A 22,845-nucleotide genomic window follows, 5' to 3' on the forward strand; every position below is an offset into this window, starting at 1 on the left:
TGTTTAAAGAACCACTTTTACCAGCAATAAGTTCAAGTAATTATTTTCTGTGTGATAATCCATCACATCATTGTGGAGGCATTTTAGCCCACACTTCTTTACAACATTGCTTCAGTTCATTGAGGTTCGAGGGTGTTTATCTGCAAGTCCACACAGCATTTTAATCAATTGAGGTTTGGACTTTGACCGGCGCGTTGCAGCAACTTGATCCTTTTCTTTTTCAATCATTCTGTTGTAGATTTGCTGCTGTGCTTAGATCCTTGTTCTGTTGCATGATACCGGAGTTCATGGTCAGCTCAGTCACAGTAAGGTGCCCGTGTCCTAAGGCTGCAAAACAAGCCCAAATCACCACCCCGCTACCACCATCCGTAGTTGGTATGAAGTGTCTGTGCTGATGTGCTGTTTGGTTTTATCCGAAGGGCATTGCAAAAAAAAAAGAAAAAAAAAAAGCTTTCTCCTGGTAAGACTTCCAAACAAGCCGTTGCTGTCATTTATGACCACAGGAGGATCTGTTTCGTTACATTTACGTCTCAATTTAAAGGCTTTCCCAATAGTTATTTTCATCATTCTTTCTTCTTTAAAGACCAATGTTTGAACTTTGTTGGCTCTCCAGGTGCTCCAATTACTATACAGACCCAAAACAATTATTTTACATTTACCTATAGGTGTTGATGTCAACTTGAATAATGCCATATTTTGAATATATGTATTTGATTGAAAATGCAATTTTACCCTTTTCAGTCTCTTGGAAGAGATTTCTGTTCCAAACTTCCATGCTGGTTTTCCATTTACCACCCTCTGTGGAACAAAAAATGTAGAACTTACATGTTAGACTGAAATTATTATACTTATAAAAGATGCATGCATCCATACACCAATGATTGATTTGACCCTGGTCCTCTCAGATAGTGTAGTTATCTTTGAAAATAAGCAACTAAAACCTCAGAGCGGCTGTGTGAAGCACCAAATGCATGTGCTCGGTGGTTATTCATAACTACTTGTAACTGAGACAATGTAAAAGAGAAACATGGCACACAAAGAATCCACAACTGAACGCTGACAATTCTCTACAGTTGTTCCATCCTTGCTTTCAAAAAGCCAGTCAACAAGTTAAGGAGAATCCTGACAGGTCCGCTTTGAGTACAGCGAACTATACAACCCAAACTTGGTGGGTGGAAAAGTTTAAACCAGAAATATAACTGTTATTGAATTAAGGTTTGTGATGCTGATTTTCTCGTATCAGTCTTTGTTTTACTGTATTTTCTTCTGCTGTTTAAAGTCAGGCCATCTGTTGCTGCTATGTAATTTCTTTAGTTGCTGAACTTCACTTTCTTCCATCACAGATGCAATCATAAAACCAAAGATATGACCTTAAATGGAAGTCAAATGCTCTGTAAAACACTGCCTCTTTAGAATCTGACAGTGAATCACTGAGGCAAACAAGTATCAAGTAGCAGCAAATGCTAGTATGTAGTGCTTTTCTACTCTGCCTGAGCACTTAAAGCGCTTTATACACCAGCCCCATTTACCCAAGCACTTTTTCATGCTTTCCGTCGAACATTCACGTGTTGATGTATGTATAGACTTGCACGTCTTTTCCTCCTTTGAATGGCATTCCATTTAAAGACAGCTATTGCCTTAGGCCCCACCAATCAGCATATCCGTCCCATAGATATTTCTCTTGAGGCCTGATATTTGAATTCATCAGGGAATCAGTTCAGAAGCAGCCTGCTGATTCTTTCACAGCATGCACTTATTTCCAGGTAGAGAATAGCCTCCCCAGCATCACTCATCCCCCATTCCTTGTTTGCAAATGCCTTTCTCACATACCCAGAGCATGCTTAATGCAGAGTGGGGTAGAATTTTGCATGCGGTGAGAAACAGGGCCACTGTGCTGAACCATATTGTGATCGTCTTTCCAACTCCATCCTCTGTTGACATCAGATGGCCCTGTCATTTCTATGATGAATGAGGTGTCAGGCACAAGATGTTTTCTGGAGTCTTCATCCAGGACTGCTGAAGCTAATGCTTCAATCTGACGTTTGCAGAAATGACTCTGTCAGTCATCCGTATTTTCCTGCTATGATTTTTAATTGTTTACATTGAGCCTTTTCAAAGCTACGCAAATAAAAAGTCATGAAAACCCCGCCTTGAGTGAAGAGGAGAAATGCAGTTTTTAGACTTTTCTAGACACTGAGCTTTTTCCATATTCATACACATTTCTGCATTTTCAGATACATGACATCCGATAACTTAGTTTCTGTCAAAGGAAAACACAGAGCTTAACCGGTGTTGGAGAAGTTCAGTTTGTGACATGTGTAATCTCTTCCTGTGAGGGTGAGAGACTGAGTGCTCCTTTCATCTTCTCACATCATTCACAGATGTGTCTTACAAGGTCTTCATCCTCTTCATGGTCTTCTTTAATGGCAAATGGGAGAAAAGTGAAGTACCTCACACTGCGAATGCTCACTTCGATGTTTGGGAGCCTGAAAAGGTTCCAAAACACTGACGCGATCCCACCACAGTGATATCCAAACCATTATTTCCTCCCATTTCGGCTTTTAACAGAGAAGAACAGAGGAACGATAGTGTGTCCTTTCTTCTTTTTTGCAGATTTTCCTGGCGTAATATGCTCTTTCTCAAAACTATTCAAAGTGTGAGATTTTACAGGATCGTGCTGAAAATAGAATGCTGCTCTGGAATACAGTGAAATGCAAATTTCAAGCTCCGTTACTGCTACTGAAATGCAGACCTATACGTTGGTATTTGAGACTGAATTTCTAACTTGTAAGAATTGAAGGATACTGAAAATTATCATTGACCTTTTCCAATAGATTTTATTTGTTTTTTCTTGTCTTTTTAGTCTGTAAAACTATGAGCAAATTCTCAGCTGTCAGCAGTTAAAGGTGCTAAACAATCAAGATCCAAACATAGGTCAGGTCTGTCACTTTCAAACTTCAGTGTCACTCTGCACCAGTAGTTGTCGTCCTTTTTTTCAAACGAACTTATTCTCCAGAGGGTAAACGGTAAACGGCCTCACCCTCACTTTCACTGAGTTATGTTGCTAAGCTGAATTGTGGATATGTTGCTTTTGATATCATTGAAGATTTGAGAGGTTTGGAAGTACCTCTGGCAAATTATGAAAAGCTCCATAGAAAGTGAGATGCTTGTACAGCTTGTTGGTGAGTCCTACATCGTTAGGATAGCTAGTCCTGCAATTGGCACAAGCCTCTGTAAAGCTAGCTAAACTGCACAGTTCTAGTTGGTGACTGTGAAATTTTAATGGAAGGACATTTTAATTGACACGTCTGTTTTCTTTTTCTTTTTTTAATTTAGGTGCCCTTTTGTAGTTTGCTAGCACATACTGTAAACTCACAAAGCAGCTATCTAATAACATAAGCAGGTATAACGCTAAAAATCTGTTCATTTTTGCACATTCTTCATCTTCTGTGGTGTCAGTGTGGATAATTTTGATGGATTAAATTATTAAATGTGATTAATGGATTTGTCATTGCAAAATATAACGCAAAAGCGGTTTGTTAACTTTTAAATTCTCAGAAATTACGGCCATTTGAACAATGGCACTGTAAAATGTAGCTTTCATTCTTTAGTATTTTTCACCGTTTATTTTAATTATGGATTTGATGAACTAATGAATTCATCCTGTGATTACTGCATGGTAGCTAATCCCCCCAAAATGACGACACACTAACGGTCACTGCTCTGCATAAACGACATGTAAATTAGCACCATGCCCTTCACTTACTCTGTAGTCTTTGAGGAGGAAAATGAGAGATCCTCTGTGCTGTCAGGTGGATACAACATTTCTTAGATTCTATAGAGCAAATTATGAGATGAAGCAAATTGTTGTTAATATGAATAGAAAATAAGAAATACTGTCCAACATGTCACACTGAAAAGTCATTTTCATTTCCAAGATGAGTTCTTAAGCACTGTAATTACGTGGGTTTTATTGCAAGTCAGTCAGTTTGTTTGGTGACTGATTGTTTTGTGTAGGATGGGTTTGATGCACGTGTTGGAGCAGTATCTAATTATTGGAAATGGAGAGCGGAAGCCCTGAGGCTTCTGTCTATAGCTGTCATCTGGATGAATGTAACCCATTGGAGGAGGTCCGTGACCATCTCTTTTTCGTGTGATTCTTCTTACCTCATCGTCAATATCTTCCCGATTTTCTTAATAGTTTTCATTCCACAGTTTAGGCCACTGTGCCCAAATCTTACACTAATTGGAAGGTGGGTTTGAGTTTACAAATCAAAGGTTCAAATATTAGGAAAAATGCTGGATATTAAAAGCTGCACTATGCGTGTCAAGTTTCCCTTCAAGCCTTTACCTTTGTGTACATCTTGATTGTTTCTCTTGGACATTGGCACCAAGATCCAAATTTCATGTTATGGATCATCAATGGTAATGAGTGATGGGTCTGCATTTTTCAGCAGAAGACTCCAGAGTATCCACACTTGAGGCAGCATGATTTCAACAGTAAATCCACAATCATTGTCTTTTTGTCCTTGTACATTTATGTGTAAGTGTGTACTGTAATCAGCCCCGACAGTGTGTCTGAAAGAGGACATTCAAGGAAACAATCAAGTGTACTCTTGAGTTTTCTCGTTACTCATTAGTCTTTCATGTTTCACGTTTAACACACTGACAAACTGTTGGGCATTAAAGTGCAAGTGGTTACAGCAGTGCAGAGGTGCAAAAGGAGATGGACTTAAAGGGAAATCAGCCAACTTTAAATCAGATACATTTAAGATTATTACGGTTTTTATTTATGTATTTATTTAAATATTTTAAGAGCAGCCTTGGGACTTCATGCCTTCCGCCCATGTCTTAGAGCGAGAGGCAGGGTACACCGTGGACAGGTTGCCAGTCTGTCGCAGGGCTAACACAGAGACAGAAAACCATTCACACCTATGGGCAAATTAGACTTTCCAATTAACCTATCCCCACTAACTGCATGTCTTTGGACGGTGGGAGGAAGCCGGAGTGGCTCCACAGTAATTTTTGTTAGAATGACTTATTTTTGGAATCACACAGAAAAATCATCTGCGGAAAAATGTTTAATATTTCCTCCTCATAAAACGCCTCAGTTTTTGTACTGCTCAGCTCTGATCATTATCTGCAATCAGTATACGGTCATGTTGTTGGGTTTTGTTATTGTTGTCTTATGGGAGAGTAGTATTCACATCAGTCAGTGGATATTTTTAAAATCAGCATCATTTCTGAGGGCTGAGTAGTTTGCGTGCTCCGAGCCTTGAAAGTCATCTGGTGTTTCTTTCCTTGCCAGCAGCAGGTTGCTCTCGGACCTTCCAACACCCACTCTGCATCAGCAGACAGCTGCGTCTCCTTGGAGATTTAAATAGGCCTTTGGGGGGTTTACATCTTATTACAGAATCAACCTCCTGGCGCTAACTAGTTTCCACTGCCGTCCACCATTATGAGTGCTGAGCCAGCTCCGTAATAGCTGTAGTCGATCGTGTGGCTAGCGCTCACTGCAGCACTTTCTCATTTCTTGCCATCTCCTCCCCATTCGCTGTGCCTTTTGGCTCTGCTGGATCGGTGCGCACAAGGGCAGACACGCCTCATTGCATGAGCTTTTTAAACAAAGCTTGTTTCCATGGTGACCACCTTTCCCCCTTCTTGTGCTACTTTTATGGCAGTAGAGCACATAATACATCTGCAGTCAGTTATCCCATCCCCAGCAGTCCTAGCTCAGAGTTTTTATATCATAATTTTTTTCTTTTCTTTTTTAGAAAAGCATTTAGAAAATACACATACTCATTATCTTTCACATCTATTAAAAGCACCTTATATCTGCTGAGGACAGAGCATAAGAACATGTGACCACTGACACGTATATTTGCTCCACAACCTGTTGTCTTTTTTTTTTTTTTTTTTTTTTTTGTCATCGTCTACAGAGATTTTCTTTTTTCCTCCTCTCACATTTTCCTGAAACGATACGTTCCCTAGGGGGCGTTTTAGCTCTGTTGCTGTCTGCGGATGCTTAAGCTGTTGGAACACAGAGATCTCTTTTTACATGTTGTTATATACAGCGCTGCTAGAACCACTCCATCTATCAGCCTCTTGTAGTTGTTTCACAGTCATTTTTCATCTTTTATTTGGTTATTAAAACGGGCTCTGCTATTCATACAGGCAGACATGGCGGTTATATGACTCGCATACGGTTTCTTCTCCAGTAACTTAATTAACCTTGATGTGACATTTAAGCCCTGCGCCCTCAAGGGATTATCCAGTTCTCTTACAGTAACACTTGTAATGCATTATTATTTGCAAACTGCAGCATCCTTGGTTCAACTCCAACTGAGGGATTAAATTGCACGTCATTCTCTTCTTTGCACTCACATGCCCTGCTGCCTCTCTTCACTGCGCTGTCTAATAATGGCAAAATGCCTTCACCCAGCCCCCAAAAAAGCTGCTGGCGTTTAACAGCTGAAACAGAAATAGAAAACACTGTCAAGCCCTGTAATAGCACACGAATCCTCACTTTTAATGACAGCCAGCGCATTAGGATATTGTCTGCACAGAGGCATTCTTCACTGCCTATCCACATCCAGTAATTGGCTGTAAGGATTCCTCTTTGCTGGAGCTCAGCATATATCGAACGAGACTCTAATGGATGGAGCATCACCGCCTCTGCAGCTGCTGCAAACAAAGGGTTACAAAGAGTCAGCCGCAGTCTAAAAATAGACTGTTGCTCTCGCCTGCCTCTGCACAGGCCTCTGTGGATTTCACTCTTAAGCTTTTGCACGTGAGCTAAAAATAACCCTCTTTGTGAAAACATACACACACTTGCTCTCGGTACGCTCGTCGCTCTCTGCTTCTCCCCAGTGACAGAACACAATCGCGCACTGTTAAAGAAATATGCAAAAAGGCTCGGGAGAAATTGTCGATTGCAAACGATTTGCTTTTCTCTAACACGCCATGGAGGACGTGTTTGAAATTGTACACACTCCTCACAGCAGGATCACAGCCTGTCACTCGAGAGGACATGCATGCATAGCGCTGCGACCACAAGAACTACACAAAATATCTCCAGCAAACAAGCTAAATAGCTTTAATACCAACGCAATAGTTACTGACGGGAAGCAATTACAGAAAATTTTATGACGCTTCAGCATCGCCACTGCTGTCATTGGAATCATTTTTTAAAGTTTAATCTGTTGGTAGTGTTTGTTTTTGAAGACTTGAATCTCTTGCACCGCTGAGGTATTTGAAGCAGAGAGGCGTGCGTTCGCAGAGCTTACAGCTGAAATGATTAGTTTCTTCACATTGGTCAGATGAAAGCAGTCCCATATGCTTTAATGTGATTATCGTCTACGTTTGGTCTGAGGCAACACAGCATTTAATTAGGAAGGGGTCATTTTTCTGTGACCGTCTCATCCTAAGCTGGTGTCATTACTGCCATTAAAAAGGGCTTCACTGACACAGCTTATTGCAGGATGCTGATAATTAGGAATAAAGTGTTAGAAGTCACACCCAGTGGACAAGATGGTATTTAGTAAAACAAGGCCTGTTTGCGTTTAGAGCTTTTTCATGTCTAACACAGCACACACGTACATTTATGGAACAGCTGTAGCTCTCTGCATGAAAAATGTAAACCAGTCGATGCTTTTGTGAGTGAATCTTGTTTTTGTTTCTTGGGGGGGTGTTGAACAGCATCTTCCAAGGGTTGTGAAATTGCTTTTGCCGTTTGCTGTTCAAATAAGAATAAGTCTGAAACTACTGCTCATATTTATTTCTGAAAATAAAACAACAGTAGCACATCTGCTGGTCGGTTATCGTTTACACTGAAATGGACATTAACTACTTACATTCAGTCTCAGAGATCCAGAATCTCAGAGATGTAAGGCAGAAACTTCCACCACACATAGTTGCTGCAGGACTGCAAACAAATGCAACCAGTTGGCAATCAGCTGAGTTTAGTTGCCTGTTGCAGAAAAGTTGTGCTTCTTTGCGTGGGTTGACTGAGACTGATTGCAGTGTGTTGGCAAAATGTCGGCATTTACTAATTAGAAGGCAATTATTTACAAGTTGTCTGAGAGTGAATGCAGACAGTCTGAGTGGGACAGTAATTGTTTGGAGGTTTGGAGACAAGTTGCCTCCCACCAGGCAGCCTATGCAATCAGCTCATGATTGAAGGTGGTTGCTTAGAGGTTGAAAGTGCACCGCTGCTGCACTTTGTTGCAGCAACTATGTGCAGTTGGTCAATGAATGTGGGGAAAAAAGACATCATGTACACATGGATGGGCAACCAACTTGTTTTTTTTTTTCATTTTTGTTAGCCGCAATGTTTGCATCCTTTTTTTTTTTTTTTTTTTGTAGTGTAACTGAGACATTATATGGATGGAGTGCTGGAGGCCTCATTTACCAGCTTGGTTAGAAGGCTGTACATAAACTTCATGGCTGCCAAGTATATATCATATATCAAATATCAGAATTTCACTCACCAAAATTAAAGCTTCACAGCTGCTTCTTTATCATAACACAAATTAATCATACAAGTAAACATAAAAGACCAATCATTAGCCAACAATTTAATTTATTATTTAAAAATTTAGTTTAGCAGTGGTTAGCAATTAGCAATTTAGTTTAATTTAGCAGTGGGTGATCTGTTTTTAGTCTGGTTTTACACCAGAAGGTCCCCTAACCCAGTTGATAAACTCTCTGAATCAGTACTGAGGTGTCCATAAATATCTGATATCAGTCAGATCGATATCAGATTTATATCCAGCCAGTTTCCTCAAGAGCTCGTGTTTACAGACGGACAAGCTAGTTGTGAAGACAGAAGCTGCAATCTTTGACTAACCTTAAAACCAACACCACGTGGAGGACTGAACTCAAATCCCAGCTTCAGCTTTCTCAGCCCTGTCCTTTGTGTTCCCAACCTTTCATCCCTGCTCGAGCAAAGCGATGAAAAACGTTCTGGACTAAAATACACACTGCTCCTGCGTCAAAGCTAGGCACCATTTTTTTGCTTTTTACAAATACAGCGTATGACACAAGTACCTGCTTCTATGAATCTCTTTTATCAGATGCAGATTTCTTTGACAAAATTGGTTATTTGTTCTATTACAGTCGGTAAGCACAGCACCATGAAGATAAAGTGTAATCAGTAGGGTCTGTTTAAACCCTGACTGCTCAGCGAAGCCACAAAAAATAGCGCAGAACATGACTGTACCCTTATGTTCTGTGCTTTAAACATGCTGTGATACACCTCTGCCTTGCCTCTGCTGTCACTGGGAGTCAAGCTCATTGTTAGTCATCATAATACTGAATAGATGCAGGCTAGAAAACAAAAACAAAAAAAATATATTTGCACCTTATAAAAATACCAGTGCCAAAGGCCTGCTCCCAGACACATGATAGCAAAAGACTTCTGTATTTGCAGGTATTTGTCGTGGCCATGAATACAATTGCTTATTTCTGTGGCTCTGGCTTCCATAAGCACATGGCCTTTGAACATTTGTTTGAGTGGCCAATTCACAGCTCCCCCTTTGACACACAGGAATGTGGGTGAAATCAGTCCGTACATCCATCTAATCTCACATCTCCACGTTTTTCAGCCTTGGGAAATAAACACCAAGCTGTCTGTTATTGAAGGAGGGGAGCAGGGAGGTGAAATGGACTGGGAATTAGGAGTAGAGATGTTCCACGGTGGCCACAGCTCAGCACGCAGTTTGTTATTAAAAGCTTTGTAATAGGCTAGATTAATCTCTAGATATGGTGTAATCTTTGAAAGACTCCACAATCAAATCACTGGAAGAAGATGGTGGGAGTGAGAGTAGGAGAGCTTTCTTTGTTAATGCTCTCCTGCTTTAGGAAAACACCATTTTGGGTCTGGTTAGGTGGTGGATGTAGCCTTGGCTCCACATTTAATTGCTGTGCAGTGGCCCTGCTTACAATGGATTTCAGTTTTTCTCTTTTTTTAAAGACAGGGTTATCCAGAATGCAGTTAACCCAGGTTTAAAATGTATTTGAGCAGGTTAGTCATTGTCTTCTATGCTTTATAATACTGTTTTGAAATCTAATTAATATCCCTCTGAGACCCAGCTTATTCAGTATTTTCTCTCTAGTGGACAAAAAGTTGAGAGATGCTGTTTTCCCCTCAGTTCTCAGGAGGACATTGTTTTGATAGATTTATTCGCCTGTATTTTGACTATTAACACCTAATGGGCAGTCTGTATTTTACATACAATAACATTTAAACCTGATCAATATTAAAAACCATGTGACTCTTTAAATGATAAAGCAATACCTGATTTGATATTTGTTAGTATCTTTTTTCCTGTAATCGGTCAGTAGCGAGATGCCAGCAGCTTTGACATAATGGCACTATTTGGTGTCCAAGCCGTGAGAATGATTAGCGGATATGATTATTTATAATATCATGGCATCGGTAGACGAACTTTGATTCACTTTTGTTTTACATGTTTAAAGTGTTGCTGAAAGTGTTGGCATAACTGAAGCTGTGCTCTATAGAGTTTTGATTTATTTAATTCTTTATTAAAACCAAGTCAGAAGTAAGTGATTTGAGAATTTTTGTGACTTTTTGAGCTCAAACTGGAAGCTCCACAGAGCAAATCAGTTTGTTCTGGTGTTTCTACTTAGACAATGAATACAGTCTGATAATCTGAGATATGTAATGTTGGTAATGCAAACATGTAAATCCTACAGTTTTAATGGTTATAATACAAAGGTGTGCATTGAAAGCACTTAAGCAGTTGTTTCAGTTTGTTTAGCATGTGGAGCCAAAGACTGAAGAAAACCTGCTGCTTCTTCTTGGTTTGTGGTCATATAAACATGATTATATCTGCAGTGAACAAACACTATTGAATCTCAAGTGAAGTTTCAAATGTCAAAGTTTTGCTCTAAACAATCGCTCACTGACCAAATGTTACCCACCGCATGAGACAAGTGTTGTCATGACTGCCACTAGACAAAAATTACATATGTTGAAGGCCAACAAAGGATGTTTGAAAAATGCACTTTTTAACCCGAGTTTTGCAGAAGCGCAGCAGACGTTAGTGGACGTGATGAATATGAAAACCACACTTTCTTCACTGTTGTAATTGCTAAACGTTTATTTTGTATTTCCCTTAAAATGCTTTTCTTTCCGTATTACCATTTGAAGTGTAGATTTGGATGTGACCATCTGTCTCTTGGTAATTACATGAAGAAAACCAGTCCCAGACTCTGCCAGTCTGCGCCCTCCAATTTATCAACCGTTTTCATTGTGCTACACAGTATTTATAGACTTAGTGTGTCATGTGCGCTTTTGAAGATGACTAAATAAAACACAGTGCCCATTTGAAGGTGGGACTTCAGTCAGTGACATAAGCCTAGTGCCACTAATCTTCAAAGGCGGGTGTATTTGTGGTGCAGCAAAGAGCAGCTTTCCTTATTGTCTTGGTTTTGAAGTCGTAATTGTTATTTAATTTGTGTTGTGCTTTGTTGTAAAGGCTGTGGAATAATAATTGCATTGCTTTTTCTCCTCCACCTTAATTTGATGCATGTGTGTTTCTGGACACACCCAGAAACACACACGGTAGAGACCAATACTGGCTTGAGCTGATTTAATTTTGGTAAAAATCAGGTTGAGCTTAAGGTCACACCAAATGTGACAATCAGTAAAATTTAGTTTTAACTGTAATGTCTTCACAGTAATATACTAGGTACTCAATTCCTTGGAAAATGCAAGTACCTAGGTTGGCTAAGCATTTGACCTTTACCGTCATTCTTAGCTCACAAGGTCAAAGTTGATCTTGAAAAAAAATCATCATATGAAAGGGCATGGAAGGAGCTTTACAACACACTCTTTATTTTTTCAGTACAACGGCTTATGACTAAAGCGCCTATATAAATAAAATTCTACTAACTTACCCTTCCTGTCGTGATCAGGTCAAATCTCCCCGATTTACAACTTAAAACACTCATAAATATTGTGTTTTACATCTGATTGCCTCAGGGCCTTATGACATCCTCCACACTATGAACTTGAACATATAAAAGTGAAGATCACCTCTTTTATTAAATTTTGAGTGTTATAATCAACCTCTGTGGCGTTCCCCTAACGACCCCCTTTGGTGATGAAAAATGTTTATCGTAATTTAAGAGCTGTTAAAACAGACCAGTCAATTTTTACCGGGAACAGTAAAGTAAGAGGGGTGGGGGTGCACAAAACTGGAGGCTTAATAAGTTATCATTTGAGTTGTCGGTGATGATGATATAGTGAAAGACAACACAAGAAACTAGTTCACAGGACACAGCCACTGTGCTCTATGAACCAGAATCCAGAGGTGAACCAGTCAGTGGATAAAGAGCTCGACTGTGGATTTCTTATCAATAAAAAAGCAAAGCAAAGGTGGCCTCGTCGTTACTATACTTTTTATGTTCAATTCAATTTTATTTATATAGCGCCAAATCACAACAAAAGTCGCCTCAAGGCGGTTCATAGATACAGAGAAAAACCCAACAATCATATGACCCCCTATGAGCAAGCACTTTGGTGACAGTGGGAAGGAAAAACTCCCTTTTAACAGGAAGAAACCTCCGGCAGAACCAGGCTCAGGGAGGGGCGGGGCCATCTGCTGCGACCGGTTGAGGTGAGAGAAGGAAGACAGGATAAAAGACATGCTGTGGAAGAGAGACAGAGGTTAATAACAGATATGATTCAATGCAGAGAGGTCTATTAATACATAGTGAGTGAGAAAGGTGACTGGAAAGGAAAAACTCAATGCATCATGGGAATCCCCCGGCAGCCTACATCTATTGCAGCATAACTAAGGGAGGATTCAGGGTCACCTGGTCCAGCCCTAACTATATGCTTTAGCAAAGAGGAAAGTTTTAAGCCTAATCTTGAAAGTAGAGATAGTGTCTGTCTCCCGAATCCAAACTGGAAGCTGGTTCCACAGAAGAGGGGCCTGAAAACTGAAGGCTCTGCCTCCCATTCTACTTTTAAATACTCTAGGAACAACAAGTAGGCCTGCAGAGCGAGAGCGAAGTGCTCTAATAGGGTGATATGGTACTACAAGGTCATTAAGATCAGATGGGGCCTGATTATTTAAGACCTTGTATGTGAGGAGCAGGATTTTGAATTCAATTCTGGATTTAACAGGAAACCAGTGAAGGGAAGCCAAAACAGGAGAAATATGCTCTCTCTTTCTAGTCCCTGTCAGTACTCTTGCTGCAGCATTTTGGATTAGCTGAAGGCTTTTCAGGGAGTTTTTTGGACATCCTGATAATAATGAATTACAGTCGTCCAGCCTGGAAGTAATAAATGCATGAACTAGTTTTTCAGCGTCACTCTGAGACAGGATATTTCTAATTTTAGAGATGTTGCGCAAATGGAAGAAAGCGGTCTTACATATTGATTCCTGTCAGAGCAGTGGTTCAACCTTAAGGCTTAGAAACAAACTGTGAGGGAGACACGACTTTTATCAAAACTGTTTTTGCAAGTTCATTCAAATCACAGCAACCATTGTCTCAAGGCACTTGCCAGGTCTCTCTTGAAAATGACATCTTTTACCTGGATAAATAAAGGACTAATATTTACTTTATTAAAACCACAACAATCAAATGGCCCTATATGAACTAGCACTTGGTGACAGTGGGAAGGAAAACTGTCAGAACCAGGCTCAGGGAGGGACAGCTCTCTGCTATGATTGGTTGGGGGTAAGCAGGAAGTTTAAGTTAGCCTCCATGCTACCTGATGGATGTTTGGGTGATTTGCAGGTGACTAGAGAACTAAAAGTCATCGTTTCATTTCTCAAAGTAGAGAGTGATAAGACTAATAAAAGCAGGAAGAAAGACTGCTAATGATTTCATTTTTGTTCTGAACTTTCTATGTGAGGTAGTATGTTGGCGTCTGCCTCACAGGTTTACAGCAAAACATCATAATGACACCAGTAAGGCCTAAGAAATTTCTTGTCTGCTGTTAAGTGCTGCTGTAGAATTTCTTTTTCTTGTTTCAGATTGCAAAAGGAATTTAATAGTTTTGTAATAAGACGAAGGATTACCTAGTTTCACTGGCTGCATGCATAAAACCCTTTAAAATGCATTCAATTGTATCGTGGTAAAAGTTGCAATAAGTGGCTGCACGGTTTAGCAACACTCTAAAACAGGCAATTTTAACCAAACATCTGCATATTACAACATCTAGCAGATGAGGAACATCATCCACAAAAATGCAGTCATGTCTCTATCAGCACTTGACAGAAACACATGTTTGTAGCTGCTAACTGCTGATTGAACTTCTTTTAGCTTTGCTTGCTCAATGGATGATGGCAAGCAAGTGGGACTTCCTCTCACACGTCATTCCATTTGTTTGTAATTAATAGACCTTAGAGACAAGTAACAAGCTCCTCAAAAGATGCTTGTTATTCTTTTTCATATTTTCTGTCATATACGGTTATAATTTTGGCTTCATTTTAAACAAGGACACATTTTTAGGCTGATGTGTGTAGAAGTAACTCCTCTGAGCCAGAATCTCTGGCGTTAAACTGCTCTAAACAACCAAAATGTCTCTGCATGATGTCATTGAGTATTCCATGACCTGTTGGCATGTGGTTGCTGGTTGTCACTGGATGAAATTGGTTGCAGAAATGTGCCTTCCTGTGGCAAGCTGCTTGTGACCAAAACAACTGCGATGAGGTTTTTGGTGCAGCAGTGAATGGTTACCAGGGAGCCGCTGATTGGTGTCTTGGCTCACATGACTGTCAATAACCACTCATTATCAGTCAGGCAATGTTCATTTTTCCCTAGCGACCACTGGTTGCCAGGCAGTCACCAACCAGTCTCTAGGTTTGTGTGACTGAGGCAAACAGGGTCTGGCTGTGAGCACATAAGCCCCCACTCATGTGTGATTCAAACCATATGTCTTTGGGGGCTATCGAAGGTCCTTTATGCTAAGGTTAGCATAAAGGAAGGAAGTGAGGTGAAATAGTTTTCCTAAGACAGTGAATTTGACAAAGTATAATATACTTGTTGAATGAAGCATAATGTAAAGAAGAATTATTTTGAACTTAATCGTACAATGCTACTAAAAATGAACTGGAAAAGCATAAAAACTTCCTTTTTAAAATTGTTATCTATCTACATGGTTTTCTGAGGACAAATCATAAGTTAGAGAAAATGCAACACACGCCCATAGCTGGTGTAAGCCTTATGCTAGGTTTCAAAGCCCTTCATTGCGATTGTTCTTGCCTGCCTTATAAAAATCCCTGATGATTGTGTGTTAGTATCGGTGTGCTAGGATACATGTAATTCACTCTGAATTCTACAGAAATGTATGCAGGCAGGGAAAGAATGGATCCAATGGATCTAGTCCTCTTTGAATAGAAGTCCTGAATAATGTAGAGGTAATTTCAAGTGGTCTTGTATGTCATTTTCTTCTTCTTTTTTTTCCACACGTGCAGGAAAGGTCTGTCTAGTTTGTTCCAAGTACAGTCTGAATCCTGGATGTGACATTTGAGGTAACCTCGGGCAAAGATGAGCCTGACTTTTGTTAATAAATAACTTAGAAACACCCACAGTATAGACGAGGAAACTTGCACCTGAGGGTGTTTGCTCAGACTAGATAAATAATTCAGCACTGGCCAAACCACACAAAGGCAGGTTGCATTGGCTGCCATCATGCTGAGGTGTATGCAAGGTTTTCTGCTGAGATCTGTTGCGGGATAATGAGAAAATGTGTCCTGTAATTTGATGAAGTATATAGTTAATATTGGATAATCACAATTTTAAATGTTTGAATGTAGTTACAGCTAGTTACAGTATGAACTATATCTAAGAAAAAGTAACATTGAACCCTGAACACATCAATTTTTTAGTTGCTCCATGGACTTGAATTGGAGTCTCCTCTGCTCAGTTAGTCCTGCTCTTCTTCTTTCTCTTTCTGTCTTCTTCTTTCAGCTGTTCCCTCTAGGGGGCACAACACCGAATCATCTGCCGTCATCCTCCTTCACTACATCCATGTGTATGTGAATGTTGGATAAAATGCACCTATGCGTATGAATGGGTGAATGTTGCATAGAGCACTTCAGCTACAGTAGAAAAGAGCAACATAAGAACCAGTCCATTCCATCCATTTACTGTACCAGTCCTGCACCAGCCTTGCATATTTCTCTCCCACTCCTGACTTAAGTCCTTTACACACCAGACACATAAAATACATGCATGTATTTTGTGTGCTAAATATATTTTTCAACTCACCCATTCTTAATGGAGCTGGTATACTGCTGTGTTTGGCAAGAAGTGCACTTGTAGTTCAAGTACTGCTGTATACAGTAGTATACAATGACATGTAAATGGTAAATGGCCTGTATTTGTATAGCGCTTTTTACTAGTCTCCCCTAGGGACCCCACACCCAGTCATCCACCCATTCACACACACATTCACACACTGGTGGAGGCAAGCTACAGTTGTAGCCACAGCTGCCCTGGGGCAGACTGACAGAAGCGAGGCTGCCATATCGCGCCATCGGCCCTTCTGGCCAACACCAGTAGGCGGTAGGTGAAGTGTCTTGCCCAAGGACACAACGACAGAGACTGTCCGAGCCGGGGCTCGAACCGGCAACCTTCGGATTACAAGGCAGACTTCCAACTCTTGAGCCACGATCGCCCACGTGTAGTAAATAGTAAAATAGTACAATTTTACCTCCGTACAGCTAGATGTTGCTACAAGTTGGCTCCCTGAAAGGATTTCATGGCCTCCTCAGATCTGGTCCCACATCTGCTAACAGCTCAAACTGCCCCACTGACATCCTGAAATATCATATCATATATATATTAAAGCAACCATGATACAGCTTCATCTCCTGGGTCAAACTATGAAATTCTCCCTGGTCCTGCCTTCTCGTGAGAGTTGGATTAACACAGAATCCCTGTTGCTTCCTTTTCTTGTTTAGAAACATCAGATCCAGCTCATCATTGCTTGATTCTGGCATTGATATTTTCACAGTGCGTTTTTAGAATTTGCTACAAAAACACAACACGTTCAGTGTGCGTATGCATTTCATGACAAGTTTGGATCTGGAAATTCTGATTTTTGTGTCACTTTTCGTAAAACTTGTGTAATGGCCACCTGCTTTACCGCAGTTCTTCTCTTTCCACCTCTCATGGAAATATGTTCTCTGTTTTTAGTCCCGGTCAGTAATCTTGCTGAAGGCTTTCCAGGGAGCTTTTAGAACAACCTGATAATAACTGAGTACAATCGTCCATCTTAGAAGTAATAACTGTATGAATTAGCTTTTCAGCATCATTCTGAGACAGGATATTTCTAATTTTAGTGATATTGTGCAAATGAATGAAGGTAGTCCTCCATATTTGTTTAACGCGGACACAGAAAGACGAATACTGGTCAGAATGACTCCAAGACTTCTCATACTGTTACTGTACTCTGCTAACACTGAGGTCTCTCAGTAGTTTTGTTGTATACAAATATATGTATATAAAAATGCAATCATAAATTCTCTCAAGAACCTGCTAAATATTGATGTTTTATATTTTTGTTGTTTTATTTTTTATTTTAACTTTTAATATTTGGTCATTTCCAAAGCTTAACAGTAGCTCAAATATCAGCTGTGAGCAATTTGAACTCAATAAAAATTCATGTCATTCATGCTTTTTTTAACTTAGTTTCAAAGTTTTAAATGACAGTTATGTAAGGGTTATTTCCAGAGTCATAAACCTTTTCCTTTTGGCGGGTGAAAACTTACATAAGTACGAGTGTACATCTAAGTGCTTCTCCCATTTCCTGTTCCAGGATGGCCATCCAGGTGGACAAGTTTGACTTTGAGAGTCTGCCACAGCCGGACCAAGAAAGTATCCGCTTCAGTAACCCCAAACAGCTGGAGGAGGAGCGACAGCACGCCCAAGGCTGTCAGATCAACAGCAAGCTGGGCATCTGTTGGAGCATTATATCCTTTCAGTGGTTACATGTACTATAAAAGCATCTTTAGGGGAATTGGCCTAATGTGAACTACAAAGACCATAGACGTAGTTGGTAAATACTTATCCCCTACAGTCGTGGCCATAATCACGGTCAAACAGATTATGTCAGCATTCCTTTAACTGTTGTTGTTTGTTGATATCGGTTCGATCAGTGTTAGAGCACATCTGGACAGTTCATCTGGAGGCCTTCTGGCCAGTAGGCAACATTTTTTGCCCGCATTAGCAGATGGGGACGCTTATGGCAGAGCGCTTGCTACTCTGACACTGTGAAGTGATATATTAGTAAGTGGGAATATAAATGTGAAATTAAATTTGTGAATTGTGAAATGAGACACTTTGCCAGAGCTCTTAGTCTGCGGTCCATTAAAGATAGTGACATTGTATTAGCATACCTACTCTGCGAGATTTAATTAGAAAAGTTTCCATTTGTAGTTTTTCAAAATGTGTGAGTATAGCATGTGGATAAAACACAAGCGGGAATGGTTGGCAGTGATCTGATTGTGCCTAACATTGTTTCATGAAACCACCATCCAGAGTGCTTATCCAGCTGTTAAGTGATGACGGCCTGTTTACAGCGTCCTGCCATGCGATTGCGTTCGTCCCTAACCATCCTGAACCCTCAAGTTAACTTCATTGAGCAGAAAAAGTTGGCGTTCATCAGCTTCACTGTGTTTATATTATGCTAAACACAGCTCTGTAGCTAGCACATCATTATATTCCTGCTAGTCAAGCTTCAGTAACCCTACAAACATCACTGCTGTTTAGTTTTCTGTCTTCATTTATGTTGGAAGTGACAGCAGAGCTGTATGTTTTAATTTTTCAATAATCCCTCAGTCAGAACCTGAACTGTCATAGATGGAAACTAGCGAGCTAACTCCCTGCTAACTTCTAACAGTGTTAAAAATCATAAATTCTGTTTTCATGGATGACTGGATGTTAAAGTTAAATGTTACACCTGGTAGAGCAGCAACACTGATCATTTTATTACCTATGAAAGAATTTAGACAGTTTGTAACTGTCAGTGATGCTGCAGTGTTCGTTTGACTTTGGGACCTGAAGCGGAGTTTGGACCTGGAAACGGTTAATGACGTCAGACTTAAAGACCAGATAGGAGTGTGTTAGGAGGGGTTAACGTTTTGGCTCATGTGTTTCGTATCTGTTGTCGTTCTCCATGTTGAAGATGTTTTTGATTTAGCAGATATAGAGTATCCCCAAGTCAGGGGTTCTATTCTATATTAAATTCTCTATGTGGAAAAATTGAGTTTTATCGAAAGGTAGAAAACCTTTTTGAGCTGTTTGCCAACAGACAGCTATTTGGACAACTGCTCATCTTTTGCTACCTTGGTACTTGATTTCCTGATTCTTAGATGTTCTGCTCAAAGACGATCCAAATGCAGATGTTTTTTGGGAAGACTGTTCTAATAAAAGAAAATTTTAGTCCAGAACTTAGTAGTGAGACTACACATATTAGAAGCAAATCTACATGCACAGAAATTTCTGTAAACTATTTAAATTCAGAATCCAGCCAGGACTTCAATTCCGTTCAATGCAGTTTTATTAATATAGCACAAAATTATAACAATGGCCACTTTATATCTTAAAGCAAAGCCCCTACAGTGTCCTTTGCTTACAGCTAAGACATCTTCAGTTCTTTTCTGCTGCCACGATAGGGAAGCAGAGCTTGAGAGAAGTATATAGTCAGTCAGTCTGGATTTATCTTTAGTGCCTTATATCAGCTCATCACTCAGTAGTTGGCAGTACTATGCACGTATCTAAGAGCTACTGATTGTTAGTGAGCATGGTAACCAGTTAATGGGGAATCCAGTCTGGGAGCTGAAAATGCTGTTTTCCATGTGTGTATGTATTTTGTTTTGTTTTTTCATGAGGGTGTAAACACTTCTGTCACCATATGCATTGGTTTATCTCCCAGCACTTTGGCGGCTTATAGGCAGGAATGAAGAAAGAAAGCGACGTATGAATATATTCCCAACAGCATTCCCTTTACTGCAACAAAAAAAAAACCCTGAAGCAGACTGTTTGAACATATGTTACTATTGTTGTTTCTTTTTTTGTTTTTAAGTGTGAATAGTATCATGTATGATATATTAGTCAGGATGGTGTCAACAGGAGATTGACCTATAAGAACAAGCCAAAGGAAAGGATTTAGAGGCTTTGCAGTATTGATCTAATTGGAAATGAGCTACACCCGGGCTGTCAAGTGAGAAATTGAACTAGAAATTAAAAATGTGACATTTTACCCTTTTAACCTTCATTATGGGTGGCTTGTGTTTGAAAATGGCTCATTAGGGTACAGTAGAACTGGTATAGAGTCTGTTACTAATTCAGTGCAAGCGACTCAACTGGCTATGCGACAGATGCCACATTATATCATCAAGTCAAACCTTGATCCTATGATTTTCTGCACACTGAAACACATCCTTGTTGATAATGACTCAGCCGCTAAACTTGTCAGAATAGCACAATGTAAATACTGCTTCAGGGTAGATTTTCCTTTTTACAATATGAAAAATAGAGAACTATAAAATCTGATTACACTGCATGTCACACTTAGATACAATTATTTGGCCTTGAGCAACTAACAGTCACTTTAATTTGTAATTTATGAGCTTGTTGATGGTGTTTGGTACTGATTCACAGAGAGTGATTCTGCCACACGCAGTACAGATGCCATGAGAAGTGGAAGAGATAAAAAGCAAATGCTATGTGTGTGTCTTCCCCCTGAGGAGGTCATAGCCAAGTCCATGAGTCATCTCTCAATGCACAGTGTGGAAGTTCCCCTCTCAATAGCGAGCTTAAAAAGCTCTGGATATGTAGTCATTAGTTATGATTATATCAATAATTACTATCAATTAATATCAACATACAATCTGACTAAAATGCATGTAAAAAAATAAAAAGTACATACATATAAGGTATGCAAAAAAGTTCAGAGGTTCATAAAAGTCAAACACTTAATCTGATTGAAACTTAGTTGATTTTCCATTTAAGATAATCTTGAATGTCCGCATGGATTCCAACACTGCTGCTTTTTTTTTTTTTGATCACTCCCTGAAAGTCTCCCTCTGACATTTGCACTGTGCACTTTGATGTTTTGCTGTGGACCCCAACTTTTGTAACATCTGCTTAAAACTGACCTCAAATTGTGTGAAGGATCAAAAATGACTAAGCAGTTTTCAGTTGAAGGGCCCATAGTTTCCAATCAGGAATGCAGAGCAGGAGCATGCTCGTCATTTTATTCGGCATTCACCAGGTTCTGCTCCGTAAACGGAGTGAGAATGTCAATGTGGATTTTTGTCCCGAGTCACCTTAGTTATAACATTCAGTAGAAATCACATGAATTATGTTGCGTCCCAGCATTGTGCTGTATCAGAGGGTAGGAGCAAAGTGCAAGAGGGTTTTTTGCTTCTTCTGTAAAATGATTTTTTAAATGGGAAATTATCAGATAAGCCTTAAAAATTCATTATTGACCTGTTCTCTGAACTTTTGATTAAACTTGATGTACGCATACAGTTATTTGAAAAAGTACAATTTCACATGTTCTGTATTTTTGGTCGCTACTATATCTTAAATTCTTGAAATATTTATTAACTCAACATAGTTTGAAGTTCAAAACTTGGTTAAAAAGAATGCCAATATTCATGTTGACTTGAAATATACATCTTGTACCAGAGCAATTTAGGACTAGTTTTAAATTCACTGCACAGCTGAACTGCTTAGGCAGGCTGTTTGTATAATTCATCAGTCAAAGCTCAGCTCTGAAGGTCTCCCGGACTGTCTGGGCTTATCCAATAAGAAGCTACTTAATTAGACCCCCGGAGAGCAGTCATTTTGGTTTTCTACCTTAGACCCCCGCGGAGTCATCATTTTGCGTTTCTACCTTTAAAAGCCGGAGAGCAGTCAGTCAAATGCTGGAGTCATTCATATGTATATTAGGTCGTTACCTAGGAATTCTGGAGGGAGGGGAGTGGGGGTGAGTGATTGAGGGGGTTTGGGAGTGGAGTGTTTCAGTTTGCCATCTTAGGGAGAAATCAACACATGTCCTTTGTATGTCCTTTGTTGCTGACATTTATTGATGAAAACAGTACAAAAAACCAACCATTTGTACACATATTTACAAATAATGATAAAAAGTGAGTGAGTACATTTCAACATTTTCAGCAATCACTCACAATCCTGGCACTGCCACGGTATCTGTCGTCTGCATTTACCACATGTGTACCTGTAGCAGTGAACACATCGCACAGTGGCCTGATTTTTTTTGCATCTGTGTTTGACCTGACACGTGGCTCTTTTTCCAGGGCTCGGTGTGGAGGGTTCTGCCCGAAGCAACTGATCTTTTCTTGCCTTCTTCGCAGCTACATGAGAGTGAGCCAACTCTGTTGCAAGCGCCACCAGGAAGTCCACCCGTCTTTCCTTCGTCCCGGTGCATGCTTGATACAGCACATGTGCATTCAGTGCTGCCATGTCAATCATGTTATAAAACACGGCGACTGGCCAGCGCCGTGTTCCTTTGCGGACAGTGTACTCCCGAACCATCTGGTCCATCACATCCACGCCACACTTTGTTTTGTTGTAAAGGGTGACAGTGTTTGGCTTCCTTTTGGTGGTGTTATCAGTCTGAACCACGCTGTGCATGCTGCTAAGAATATAGACTGTCTTCTTCCGTTTGGCCGCATACGCCGTCAGCGTGGCAGCAGAGGTTGAAAACACCTAAGAAATAAGATAAATTGTTATTTCCATAGCCCTTTTACACACAATGAAACACATAAACATAGAACCACAAAAGACCTGCAACATACCTGAGTGGTGAATACATTGCGATCTGTCTGTCTA

The 22,845-nt window shown here is 40.0% G+C and overlaps 1 protein-coding gene across 2 annotated transcripts in view; it reads left to right on the top strand.

Annotated features, from left to right (window-relative positions):
• trappc9 (trafficking protein particle complex subunit 9) overlaps positions 1 to 22,845 on the top strand; it is a 236,757-nt gene that overhangs the window by 136,590 nt on the left and 77,322 nt on the right. For both annotated transcript variants that reach the window (XM_085346339.1, XM_085346340.1), the window contains one exon: positions 17,804 to 17,957. In XM_085346339.1, coding sequence (XP_085202465.1) covers positions 17,804 to 17,957 — 154 coding nt within the window. The remainder of the gene's footprint in view (positions 1 to 17,803; positions 17,958 to 22,845) is intronic.

This window comes from Diplotaxodon limnothrissa, linkage group LG22, assembly GCF_057381915.1.
Source record: "Diplotaxodon limnothrissa isolate DT_005_m linkage group LG22, D_limnothrissa_male_GT1.1, whole genome shotgun sequence".
NCBI classification, from domain to species: Eukaryota; Metazoa; Chordata; class Actinopteri; order Cichliformes; family Cichlidae; genus Diplotaxodon; species Diplotaxodon limnothrissa.